This window comes from Pseudorca crassidens, chromosome 7 (genome assembly GCF_039906515.1).
Source record: "Pseudorca crassidens isolate mPseCra1 chromosome 7, mPseCra1.hap1, whole genome shotgun sequence".
NCBI classification, from domain to species: domain Eukaryota; kingdom Metazoa; phylum Chordata; class Mammalia; order Artiodactyla; family Delphinidae; genus Pseudorca; species Pseudorca crassidens.
This window is the reverse complement of record NC_090302.1, coordinates 23,287,297-23,300,840: the sequence shown is the minus strand read 5'-3', so window position 1 is coordinate 23,300,840 and position 13,544 is coordinate 23,287,297. Positions and strand designations below refer to the sequence as shown.

Here is a 13,544-nt window from a genome sequence, read left to right as displayed (position 1 = left end):
CCTCCTGTCTCTATTTTTCTCAAGTAAATTAACATTTCGGGTAAGAAAGAAACCTAACTAATCAAGCTGTTACTATCCCCAGATCTCAAATTCAAGGCCAAGTGTTTTGCACTGTTGTTGATATTACAAGAGAACCAAGTTTGTTGCTGTTGAAAATTCTTAGGAACAGAAAAAATAATCTATCCAACCCACTATATCCTCTTTTAAGAGACCCAAATCTGGAAAAAACACCCCCCCCCCCCAAAAAAAAACATACTTCAATTGCTTCTAAAGCAAATATATGCTCATCAGTGAGACTTCATTTCAGAGCCGCCTGTTAACCTGTCTTAGTTCTTTTGATTCAGGGGATCTTTCTGTTGTGTCGTCATCCATCACTGGAGAATATGTTGAAGTTCATCTCTTTTCCTACTTGATCTGTGGCCCCTTCTTTAATGGTCTCTCATACCAGAAGGATAGTCATAGGGGGCAGCTGGATGGCTTGAAGCTTGAGTTGTGTTGTAACTGGCTTCCCTGCTCCAGAGGTTGGTAGTTCCGCTCTCCTGGCTTCGTCCACATACACTGTCCCCAGGGCAAGCTGTGGCTTCTTCGATCCTCCACCCGCTATGAACCTCACTTGGCTCACCTGGGTCCAGTGTCACCCGGCACTCCCACCTGCCAATATTCCTTCCAAAAAGTCAGTTGGCAGCATTTATGAGTCCCTCACGCGTGAGCAGGACCTAACCACGTGTTCACGCATAGGAAGCAGCAGGCTCTTTCTGAATTGAATGAGAAGCATTCTCATCTGCTGTACTTCCCAAGGAGAAGGTAGACTTAAAAACAAAGTGGGGTAATTGGGATGTATGCATAGTGATACGCTGGGTACAATGATGTCAGTGAGCGTGAAGGAGAGAAAGAGAAAGAGAGGGAAGGCAAACAAAGCTGTGCCCGCGTTTCCATGAGTAGCTTTCACCAACCTACCTGGGGAAAAAGACCTCATCCTCACCAGCAGAACAGGTACACATCCCTGCGCCCCAGAGCAGTGACGGTGTCTGGAGTCCTGTCCCCAGTTCGGGACCCTTCCGCTCTCCCATTTGATAAAATATCACCTGCAGGACAGGAGGGAGGCCTCTGGCTCACGGGATCCCTGCCAGGGGACGGGGTGGGGACAACCGTGCAGTATTTAGGGGTCTTCTTCATGTTCTTAGCTGGCCTCTCTCCTGCTGGAAGCCCAGTGAGGGCTCAGAGAATGATGGAAGATGGAACATTAATCATGAATCTCTCTCTGGGAATGTCTGCCCAGGAGTCACTATAGTAGTCGTATGAAGTCACCTGTCGTATGAAGTCACCTGTGGATGTTTCGCTTCCTTTTGCAGTTGGTGACAAAGTCAATGACAAGGAACCAGAAAAAGCCGCTTTTCTGAAAAGGTTGCCCCCAAACGGCCATCCTCGTTCCCAGCTCAGGCCTTGAGATAACCCTTGAGTAGCGACAGTCTTCATCCGCCGGGGCTGGCTTCCTTGTTCTGCATGGGGTGGTCCCTGATGAGTGTCTCCATGCTCAAGGCTGAGCCAGGCTCCACCTCTTAAGGGACCCCTTGGCTAACCTGGGGGTAGGAGGATTGCTAACCTCCACCGACACGCCTTACCCTGGGCTGTTTCCCAGCCTATACAGGGCCTTTGTGAGAATTAGCAAGAGGCACCCTTTTTCAAAACTCTGTGTGGATGCAGTCCTGCACCAGCTACACGGGTGGTGAGGGGAGTCGGGGGTCTGAGCTTCAACCCCATCCATCCCCCCAGCCTGGTGTTTTTGTGCAACACACACGCTGCCCACCCAGATGCAACCGTCCTGCTCTCAGTGGAGGTTTCTTTTATCTGGAAACGTTATCTTAAGTGGAAATGTCCCCTTATCTGGGCCTGATGCCATCTCTGGTCAGTCATGCAACTTATAATGGCCTGATGAATCATAGTTTCCTGTAGGGTTTCTTGGTACCTTGCAAAGGAAGGATACTGAGGCAACACTGTTTTTCTGGCCAGTTTTCCCCCGCAGTCTGACCTGAGCCTCAGAAGACAATGAGTTCTTGAGTCAGGGGTGCTCTTGAACTTGTTTGGTAGATTTGCTTTCCCTTTCTCAGTTGAGGGGGTGCTGGGCTGAGTCCAGATTACAGCCTCCTGGACATTGAGCCCCATCCTTCCTCCTAGCACACAATCTAGGTGGGTTTTTCCTGTGTTCTCTTTCTTCCTCTTTTGCCCCCAGAATAGTTACTGAGAGGGCTTTCAGCCTTCCCTGCCTGTCTTGGAATAAAAGAAGACCTCTTTGATTCCTGGGTTAAGTCCAAGCTGGGGGCTGGCAGTCACTGCTTTTCCAAGAATTCCTGGCACACACTTCCTTCTAGACCAGGACACCCTTTGGGAGTTCTAGCCAAACTCTCACTGGGTGGATGGAGGAAGGCCGTCTGGCTCCAGTGCCCACCCCCGCCACCGCAGGCTGTATGGGAAGCTCAGCAACATCAGTGATGTTTTGTGCCCCCAGCTCTCTCGGGTTCTCACACATGCCCTGGGAAGGCGCAAAGGAGACGAGCACTCCACATTGATCAGCCCCCGGTCATCAGTCTGATCATTACAGAGCTGTGATTTTTTTTTTTTTTTTTTTGCGGTACGCGGGCCTCTCACTGTTGTGGCCTCTCCCGTTGCGGAGCACAGGCTCCGGACGCGCAGGCTCAGCGGCCACGGCTCACGGGCCCAGCCGCTCCGCGGCATGTGGGATCTTCCCGGACCGGGGCACGAACCCATGTCCCCTGCATCGGCAGGCGGACTCTCAACCACTGCGCCACCAGGGAAGCCCCAGAGCTGTGATTTTTAAGTGCAGTACCTAAGAAGCAGTCAGTGATCACAGACATACGATCCCTCCTATCCAGTCCAATGGGCTCTTTGGCATGGTCACCATGCCAGAAACCAATCAGTGCCTCTAAGGTCGTGAGTGTACATGCAAGGTCATGACCACTATTCTGGAGGAGGCTGTCCAGAGTCAGTCCTTCTAACTCATTACCCACAGCCGGGACATTTTTTCTCTGAGCTTTTCTTGTAGTGACTTTTAGTTTCCTTTATAGGAACTAAAGGATCATTTTAGTTCCTACTTAATCACTCCACTTTCAGGAACTTATTTAGGACCCGCGAGGTCGTGATGAGGGAGGCTGCTTGGTCTCTCTTGGCAGTGCCATCCTTAGAGCAGCTCCAGAGAATCTGCCTCTGCAAACCTCGCATTCAGACCATCCCTGTCTGTGGTTAGGGTCTTCTTTTCACGGGACAACAGAGTACAAGACTACTTTGGGGTTCAGAGACGCCTACAGGTAGGGGAAGGGCTGTTTGTCCACAGATGGCAGTAGATTCTAACAAATCCAAAATGCCCTTAAGGATCTTGCTGGTGGGCAGCTGCTTGCATACAACCCAGGGGGGAAAGAATCTTGTTAATTCAAAGCACAGAAGATGGAAGTGACAAATCTTGAATTAACGAAGTATGGCTTATCTGATATTTTTATGGAGGAATAATAGGGTATCTACTTGCTGCAAAAGATACAGACTTTTAAATAAACGAATATCAGATGAAGCAAGTCTTGGTGTGGGTGTGTCCTGGTCTCCTGATGTTACCTCCCCTCTTGTGTCCCCTCCCCCCTCACCGGCGTGGTGCCAGTTCCCAGCTGGGGGGCGTTTTGTGAGTGTGTCTCTGCCATGTACTAACCCTGGTTTTTCCCTCTCTGCCAGTACACCTCTAAGTTACTGTCTTGCAAGGTGACTTCCGAGGTACTTTTCCACTTGTTTGTCTTGGTCTTCTTGCATGCCTGACCCAGGTGCATGCTGTCGTGGTTTGCCATTTCCTCATGGGGTTTTCTCCCTGCCTTTTCTGAATGGGGTGATTGCCTTGAAATGTTAGTGTCCATGCAACAGTGGTACACGCGGCTGTGCTTTGCTGTGCTGTGCTCTGGGTTGGAGAAGATTCTGTCTTGCTCATGAATCTGGAAGATGTTTGCACTAGAGGGTACGACCAATGGGCTGTTTGGATTTTTGTTTGTTTGTTTCTTCAGGCACTGACAGCAAATCTACTCTGGTCTGGTTAGAAAACCATGCAGCTCAAGAGGACTGGGCTGTCGGTTGGGATCCGTCCTTTGTTTACCTTAACACAAACCCAGAGAGCTCCATGCCATCACTTTAGGATAACTTATTCCTACTGCGAACCAACGCAGCCCCCCCCCTCCCCCCCGCCTCCATCTTTAAACCTGTACTTTTGGTTTGGAAGCTTTTTTAAGCATTGAATTTCCCCCAAGCTGCCTCCTTTCCCCTACAACTTCCCTTTACACAGATTTCACAAACCTGTGCTATGAAAAAGCACAATATTTTTATTTTTTCCACATATATATTGACTTATTTATATGCTATGAGAAAGCATACTGGCTTTTATATTTTTTATTTCTAGAGCATTGTATTTTTATTTTAAAAGAATTATTGTAAATATACAGAATTGTAGAGAATCATTTATTCATTAACCTGGTTGACAATTTATTGAGATCCTACTACACATCAGGCACTTTCTGGGTTCTGAGAAGACAGCAGTCACCTGAACGATGTCCCTGATGCCATGGAGCTGGCATGCCAATGTGTCAAGGATATGGCAAAGTAAAATAATAAAGCCCCCAGCCAGCTTTGTGCATTCTTATCATTTCATAATATTTGCTTAATATTTTAAGAAGAAATTAATATTGCAAATACCATTCAAGCCCTCTTGTTACCTCTCCCAGCTCCCATTTCTTTCCCTCTTGAGAGGGAATTTTTCTGGAGTTTGGTGTTGATTGTTTCCATGCATGTTTTTATCCTTGTACTATGTATGTCTATGTACATAAATTATATCTAATGGTTTTGCATGTTTTCAAACTTTCTATAAATAGATCATATTGTAGTATCCTGTACTCTTTATCCTGTCTGCATCATTTTTAGATGTGTCCATGTTGATACTTATGGCTCTAGTTCACTCATTATAATTGCCGTATATAGTATTCCATTGAATGAATACATATCTGTTTATTCATTCTTCTAGTGATGGAAATGTAGGTTGTACCTTTTCTTTGCCATTACAAACAATGAGTCAATGAATGTTATTTTACACAGCTCTTTGTGCGACCTATGGAAGAAAGTCTCTAAATATATCTAGGGGTAAAAGTACTGGTTATAGGGCTTACCCATCCTCCCATTCACTACCTATTGCAAACTACTCTTCAAACTGGCTGTGCTAACCTATAGCACAATGTATATTTCACATCTCCATATTTAGCAAAATAATTATGGTTAACTGTAGACGTGAGCTGATTCTTATCAGTAGGTTCTTTTCACAAACTGTAAAGTGAATATTGAAAATATCATTACATGGACCTTCTTCAGTGTCTAATTGTGGGTCTCAGGGAGGAAATGCTGGTTTAAGAATTAGACCCTAGGAGCCCACATCCCCTTGGAGTCAACGTAAGATTGATGAAAATCTGGTCAAATACATCCAAGGAAGATAAGACTGGGCCCTGTCTGCCTTCAGTGGAAGATATGAGGGATAAAATATTAATATAAATGTTATTTAACGTATCTGTCTCTTGTTTTATATCCCAGAATAAAATTATCTAGGTTGATTGCTGCTCAAACTGAAGTGATTCACTTGAATTCCCTAAGCACTGGAGAGAAAAATTAATACTAGAGGATTGTTCAGAGAGAATTGATTTTCTTTTTGTCCCAGCAGACCTAAATCTGATTTAATTTGTGAAAACGATAAAACCTTAAATCAGGTCTTTGTATTATTATTATTTTTTATGTTTTTCTCTCTCCATTCCTGTGGAGTGTATTTATTGCCCTTTCTGATGCTTCTTCCTCCATACGCCCCCCCAGCCACTGAGCAGCCGTGGAACATGCCGGCCCAGAGCATCGACTCTGCACCCAGAGCTCTGGGCTCACATGTTAGCTCTTCCTCCTACTAACTGACGTTAGATTATTTTAAACCTCTCTGTGCTTCAGCTTCTTCATATGTGAAATTCATAGTGTGAATCCCATAGAACAGAGGCGAGGATTAAAACCCGTAGCTGGTTCATGGTACCTGTGATGTAAGTGTTTACCAGAGCCCCAGAGGCAAGTGCTTTTTTTAACCCAGAAAGGAGAGGAATGGACTTTAGGAAATAAAGTTAATATGTAGAAATCTAGAAGAAAAGTTCTAGATTTGCTAGAGCTTTATTCACACACACACACACACACTCACACACACAGTACTCTGAATTGTGGAATAAATGCTCATTCACATACCTTCCCCAAGGGCTTGGCTTTTTTTTTTTGCGGTACGCAGGCCTCTCACTGCTGCGGCCTCTCCCGTTGCGGAGCACAGGCTCCGGATGCCCAGGCTCAGCAGCCATGGCTCACGGGCCTAGCCGCTCCGCGGCATGTGGGATCTTCCCGAACCGGGGCACGAACCCGTGTCCCCTGCATCTGCAGGCAGACTCTCAACCACTGCGCCACCAGGGAAGCCCAGGGCTTGGCTTTTTGAATCTTCAAAAGGCCTGTTGGAGGAGGGAAGAGACTGTTCTATCCTGAACGTGAAGCCCTGTGCCCGACACTTGGTAGGAACCCAATAAATAGCTATAAGATGGATGGATAGATGGATTGAAATGGGTTCCCAAAGAACAGAGTAAATTAAAATTTTCAAGATGATTGAGAATTAAAATAGGGCCCAAATACAAGACAAGGGACATCTGAAATTGATGGGGACTATTTTTTTCAGAACCTTAGATTTATTTTTAGCTCTTATGTAAACCTTTCAGCTTGTATGTACAGTCTGCGAGGCAAACATATGACTGTTTTCCACAATGTAGAGCTCCTTGTCAAAACGTCTTATGTTTGAATACCACGTGATTGCTTATAAAGCCCTTTCACATGATGAGAGAAATACGTAGTTATTGTTTAAGAATTTGCTATGCCCTGGAAACTTTGGTAAATTCTTTGCCTTGTTTATTTGCCTCATTTATTCCTCAGACCACCTCGGTACTATGGTTTTTATTATTCTCTTTTTACATATAAGGAAACTGAGGCACAGGGTAATAAACTTACCCAAGGTCACGTAGTTACTAGGATTTAAACTTAGACCTGCCTGGACTTCAGAGGCTGCATTGCTTCCTGAGAGAGCCTGTGAAATAGGGCAGGTGTTGTGTCCGTTTTACAGATAAAGGAAGTTGAGACTCAAGATGCCATGAACGACAGGCACAGAGCTGGAAACAAAGCTCAGGACTTGCAGTTCCAGTTCCTCACTGCCTTCCAGTACCATGTTACCAGGCCTTGACCAGAAGATTCTACTGTTTAACTCTACCAGACTTGGAAACATGCTTTCCTCCTACTGATTTGTTATTCTTAGATGTTGACTAGGTGACCATGATGTGTTTACACACCAACACTTTAGGGCATGGCTTACGTGCTTCCTGGTGAACATTCCTTCAGGAGACATGATTGAGTTGTGTCCTATACATCCGGTCAAAGCCGTCCCTGCTAGGAGGACTGGGGAAGCCTTCCTGGAGGGAAGACACTGCTGCTCTGGGAAGTCCATGCATTTGTCAGAGGTGCAGAGAAGCAAGTTGAGATGCCCGCTCCCTGCCCAGACCTTTAATCTGACCAGAATTTGCTTACGTCTGGGCTCCCATCACTGCCGGTAAACCTGCCTCTCCTTGCTTCTCTGGAGTTGCCAGCATCTCTGTCGCTTGCCAGAATGATTGTTCTCAGAATAAGCAAAGACTTCATCGCCTGTTGGTTGGATAACCAACTAGTGTTGGCTCTGCTAGACTTTAAATTCAGAAACTGCACATCCTAAGCTAATGCCACAGTCATTGAACTGGTTGGCATGCAGGGGCTTGCTTTCGGTGTAGTGTCATGAAATTGAGCCGTTTCTCCTGCGTTGGCAACCTAAATGTCATTCATCTGGATGTCATCTGGACCAAACTCAAGCTGGAGCAGACTGGCGAAGGATCCCCCCTGGGGTCCACAGACTCTTCTGGGGAGCCGGAGGGAGGGTGGCCTCACCTCGATGGTGGTGAGCCTATTTGTCCTTGATGTTGTCACCTTTCACTTCCTTTACCAGCACCTGTGGCCCTGAAGTTACATCAAAATGCTCAGATTCCATGTTTTAGTGGCCTGAGAAGCTCTTTTTCTTTTCACTTAATTCCTCTTTCAAGCATAATTATACCAAAGTAGATTTTTGTGGTATAAATATGATCACAGCTTATGTAGGTCCACAAAGCTTGGTGGAATGAATTCACACTGGTTCAGTTGTTTGGAATTACTTTCCCGTCTGCTTGTTTATGAAGAGACCAAGACTGTCCATAGCTGTGCTGTCCAGTATGGTAGTCACTATTTCCATGAGGCTATTGAAATGAAAATTAGTTAAAATCAGATATTTAGTTTCTCAGCCACACTAGCCATATTTCAAATGCTCAGTAGCCACGTGTGGCTCACGGCTGCCATATTGGATAGCGCAGATACAGATCACTGCCACCAGACTGCACTGATCTATAGCATGTAGCAATCCACTTCGTTATCTAAAAACTTGACGCAGAGTCAGGTCTAGTTCAACGAAACTTGCAGAACATTTCAGGAAAATTCAGTCTCTCTATACTGAAAATGATGGGTCAAAAGTGAACTTTGGCTCTGAGGTGAATGCTACCCAGAACCTCCCACCCCGCCACCTTTACTTTCACGTCTCTCCTACCTCCCAGCTGTACCAGACGCTTTACCACTTTCCCCCTCATTAGATGCTGTTGAGAGAGGGAAAGGAGGAAGGAAACAGAGAAGTTGGTTTGTGTTCATAATGAACAATCATGAACTCTGCGTAATTTTTTCCCCTCTCTCTTCAGGTCCTTGAGGCCACACGGGTTAATCGAAGAAAGAGCGCATTGGCCTTGCGCTGGGAGGCGGGGATCTATGCCAACCAAGAGGAAGAGGACAATGAATAGTCAACATCCTTCCACCCAGGAAGCTTCTTTGGTGCTTGGGTTCCCAAGAAACCAAGAAATCAACACATCAAAGCATTTTAATAGAATATTTATTAAAGTGCAAACAAACTCGGCAATCCTTATGCAGACCAGAAGAAGTTGCAATGTACAATGATGAAAAATCAAGTGAAAAAAGCAGTCCACCCATCAAACACGAACTCCCGGGAGTCAGAAGAGAAAGGATTTTTTTTTTTTGTAACTCAAAGAATCCCCTGGGTTTGGACCACAGTTGATCCAAAAGGACAAAGAAGTTACAAGCAAATTGACATGGTTGCTACAGGCAGAGCCAAGACTAGCCTCTCTGGGTGATGAGGAAAACATTGGTAATGTGGCCATTTGGAGAAGCCACAGAGCTGATGCCATCCACCCAGCAGAGGATATTTCCCTGTGCCTGCACCAGTTTCCACCCATCATAGCATCAGAGGTGTTGGACTAACCCCATTTACTCCAGCAGCTATAAAATAATGCTTCTGTCTCTATTGGCCCAGAAGAGGCAACTATGGTTCCATGTCTATTCCGTTTAATTGTTTTGAATTGGGAGCAATTAAGGATCGCAATCCAAATTTTGAAGACAAGATTTCTTCATGTTGCAAACACAACCTGTTCTGCATTAGGAGGTTTAGGAAGGGGGGGAGAAAGCCAAACCAAATGGATTATTTTAGCTTTAGGATCTTGTCTGCTTATGATATTGACTGAGCTGCAGTTTATGAGAACACGTTTTCACAATTCTGTTTCTTTATATGAAAACTATATTTAGTGGGCGACAACTATTTTTATGATGGGATGGGGGAATATATCCATGTATAAAACCTATACACATTGAACAGCTTGGTTCAAGAGGGGAGGGGTATTTTTAGAGTGGTAATAATTGAAAAAAGGGTGAACTCTGCCTTAGAGAGGTAGACGATGAGAAATAAAGAGGTGTTTATAACTATATTTTATATGTAAAGTGGACCTTCAGGGGAGTAGGAAGAATGATACGTTGGATCAATCAGAAAGAGACAGTAAAGAAAGCTCACGAAAGGTAGACAGAGAAGAAGGGAGGGGGAAAGAGTGGGCAGGTAAGGAAGTTAGAGAGATTATTTTTTCTGAGCAACCAGTATTTTTCAGGATGATACAGAGAAAAATATAGAATAGAAACTTAAGTGCAGGCTTAGGTTCAGCTACAAATCCTAAAGGTGGTGTGCGTGCGTGTGTGTGTGTGTGTGTGTGTGTACACATGCCTTTGTGTGTGTGTGCAAAGCGCATGTGTGCTCATGAGTAAGGGTGTATGTGTGTGTGTGAGGATTAAAATTCCAGGATGATCATGGGACAAGGGTGTTCACTTATTTCCTCCAAAGCTGTTTGCCAGCGTCAGGAGTGAGTGAGAATTTCTTTTTTATGAAAAGGGTATAGAGGCTCCGAGCTGATGCAGTATTTGTAATATTAAGTTGACCTAACATGGTATTTGCATGGGTCACAATGGCAAAGTTTTGAGCAGTTTTGTAATTTGACATTTAGGAAAGTCCCATATTTATTCTCATGCTTTGTATCCATGCTTAGTATACGCTAAAGGACACCAGCTTTACTCTTTCTGTCATTTAAAGCAATATGATAAGGGTGTTCAATCATTGAATGCCCTCAATTTCTGGATGAGAAATTTTTCAGTCCTGGCCATGAGAAAAAAACTGACCAGCCTTCTTTTTTTCCGTCCCCTTTGTTTTAAAACTGTGGTTTTTAAAAAAGCAATAAGTAAGTCAGACCTCACTAAAACTCATTTTTGTTTTTATGTCTTTATGTCCTAAGCACTAATGTGTTGCCCTGACAAGTGCAGTCCCACCAAATTTGTATGTAGATTCATGCACGTTACCTTCTTTTATTAGACGAGTGTCAACGTTAGGGGAAAGTGTATTCATAAGCGAGTGGTGGACACAGTAAAACATGGAACTCTGATAACTTACAAGGATCCTTTGGAACGGCCAAGGGAACTTGCAATTCGAAGCCAAATTCTACAGATGGATAATTGGCGTCATCTTTATATGGTTCATGCTCCTGAACATTCTGAACGAATAGTCAACAAAATGTGCTAGACGCTGGGGATAGGAAACAGATAAGATCCCTGCCGTTAGGGATTTATTTTCAGGTGGGAGAGGCTGGCATGGAGACAGACATTCCCAGGAAAATGAGCTGAGGAGTCCTGACAGGTGAAATGGGGGCACCCAAGGAAAGAAGGCTGCTTTGTCTGAGGATTTCCAGCGTTCCCAAGACAGGCACGGGAATGAAAACAGTTGGGGCAGCAGCATCGTGTGGCCCAGGGATGCAGGAGCTGCTAGGATGCCTGGAGAACAGAATGGTTCTGTGGGTTGCACAAAAAGTGAAACATGCTTCATGATTTCTGGACTAACTCTGGATCTGGTAGTGACCATAGACTTGATACAGATGAACTCCCCATCTTTTGCAAGAGGAAACAGTGCTCAGGACTTCCCTGAAGTTTTTGGTTCTGTTTTGAAGAAAACTGTGTACCCACCTTAAAACTACATTTGAGAAGAGAATGGGCAGCTGAAAAGAAAGCTTAGGAGGCCACACAATTCCTGGAATCGCTTTAGAGGCAGATGAGTTGGTCTTTGACTGCAGTTGATTGACCCAGACACACTTATTATGTAGAGTTACAGAGCCAGGATCCTTTGGTTCGCACTTTGGATAGGCAACAAATGCAGCGTTTCCGTGACTCTCTCACAGTCACAAAACCGTTTAACTGTGGCCCCTACATCTCCATCTTTGCTTGTTCCCTTCTGCTGCCTTCTGATGACTGCTGTCCATTTCCTTGTTCCACTCACGTATCATCCTGTTACAATGTAAATTAAAGTTCCCTTAGCAGAGCCAGATTTTCTCTGTGCTCTTGAGTTTTTTACTCATTTAAGAAACATTGGGCCATGGCTTTGTACATAGCGCTGTGCTAGGCTCTGGGATCCCAAATGAACCCCTTTAACTTTGTGAAGATGCAGCAGACCCCTGGCGGAACGTCATCCGTGCCTAATCCGTCGAGAAGAAGAGGCTTGTCCAAAACCTGGCCTCCGATGCTCATCCCTGCCCCCAGGTAGCACACGAGCTTGTTAATCTCAGCTCGAACAGTCGTTTAGATTCTGTAGATGTTAAAAGCTTTCCTGAAAGTATTCCATTCCGCAGTGTTGATAGATGTTCACTTTCCTCTGGAACTGATGACTGACATTCCTTGGCTTTCTCATCCAGAAATTATGGAAACAGGGTCTGTCAGTGGCAGGAGGCTGGGCTGTGTCCTACGTGCATGACACATGCAGTTTCCTTGCCTCTTTACACCCATGCATGCTGCCCGCCCTAGACAGTGACATATAAGCAGTATATAGATCAGTGCCCACATATATATACAACACACACACACACACACACAAGGCATAACAAGGAACACTAAGACAGTGTTGACTCGTCTCAGAAGACAAATAATTAAACATTTTTTCCAACTAAAGAATGGATGTAATTAAACTATGTATTGAAAAAAAAATAGCCTAAGTGTTTAGAGATGGTGACTATATCCAGTTGTAGTAACAGAACCAATTTCCTGAATTTTAAGCATTCAGTGAGTGAGCTGCCAATTTTGATTTTGTGTTCCTCTTTACCCAAATGACTTTTTTTTTTTTTCTTTTTTGGAGGAGGGGGCACAAAGCAGCAATACTGTGTTTGAAAATGATACTCTCTGTATCTGGCTCTCCTGTGTATGTTAACCACTTCAATGTTACTATCCTGCTTCGGTTTTATAGTGATTGTGAGGCATTCAATGCAAGTATACAATTATTTTCTCATTAAAATCCAGTGTGTGTTGTGCTTTTATAAACGAGGGCCACTTGTTTGACTGTCGGGGGAGGTTGGAGGACCGAGCAGCCCGAGGGTAGCATGCCAGCGCTCTCGCCTCTAATTCCATGGGGCCACATCTGCTCCTTGCATATTTGGAACCAAGAAAGCAGTACTAGCTGGCGGGGCAGACCTTTGACAGGCTGTTCCCAATGCCTCCTTTGGCCATGTTGTCTCCAGCTGCCGTGGCTAGACCTGGAAATTCCGACAGGACCCACAGAAATGATACACATGCCTCTTGAGGTAGGTAGACTCCAAGGTCAAAGAGATGGTGGGGCAAACGGTAGGACAAAGAGTAAAGGTCAAGCTTTGCACGTGGCTCTTAGGCTCTAATTTTTATTATTCATTCCATTCCCAGCACCTGTATTTGGCTCTCCTCTGAGGAATAGAGAATTTCGGACTTCACAGAGCATCTGAGACCACAGGTGAATCAGGAAGCTTCCTCCCCCCAACCCCACAGTCTCCAGCCGCTCCATCCCGGAGCTAACTTGCACCCAGACCTTCAGTCTCCTGCCCTTCCTTACCACCCGCTGGCCCATCTCTCTTCCTGGGGTCTCCTTTCCAGCTGCCTCTTTCTCTATCTCTCCCCACTTACAGGACTTCTTCCAATCTTCCCTCACCCCAAATCTCCCAGGCTTTCCAACTGTATTCTCC

General features: G+C 45.0%; 1 protein-coding gene across 7 annotated transcripts in view; it reads left to right on the top strand.

The window, feature by feature from the left end:
- The window catches only part of PALM2AKAP2 (PALM2 and AKAP2 fusion), a 646,508-nt gene extending 633,661 nt beyond the window's left edge, over nt 1-12,847 (top strand). For 4 of the 7 annotated variants that reach the window (XM_067743691.1, XM_067743692.1, XM_067743696.1 and 1 more), the window contains 2 exons: nt 3,736-3,774; nt 8,889-12,847. In XM_067743691.1, the coding sequence (XP_067599792.1) occupies nt 3,736-3,774; nt 8,889-8,987 (138 nt within the window). In that variant the 3' untranslated portion in view covers nt 8,988-12,847. The remainder of the gene's footprint in view (nt 1-3,735; nt 3,775-8,888) is intronic. The other 3 variants (XM_067743693.1, XM_067743690.1, XM_067743694.1) reach the window with 1 other exon arrangement.
- The last annotated feature ends 697 nt before the right edge of the window (nt 12,848-13,544 follow it).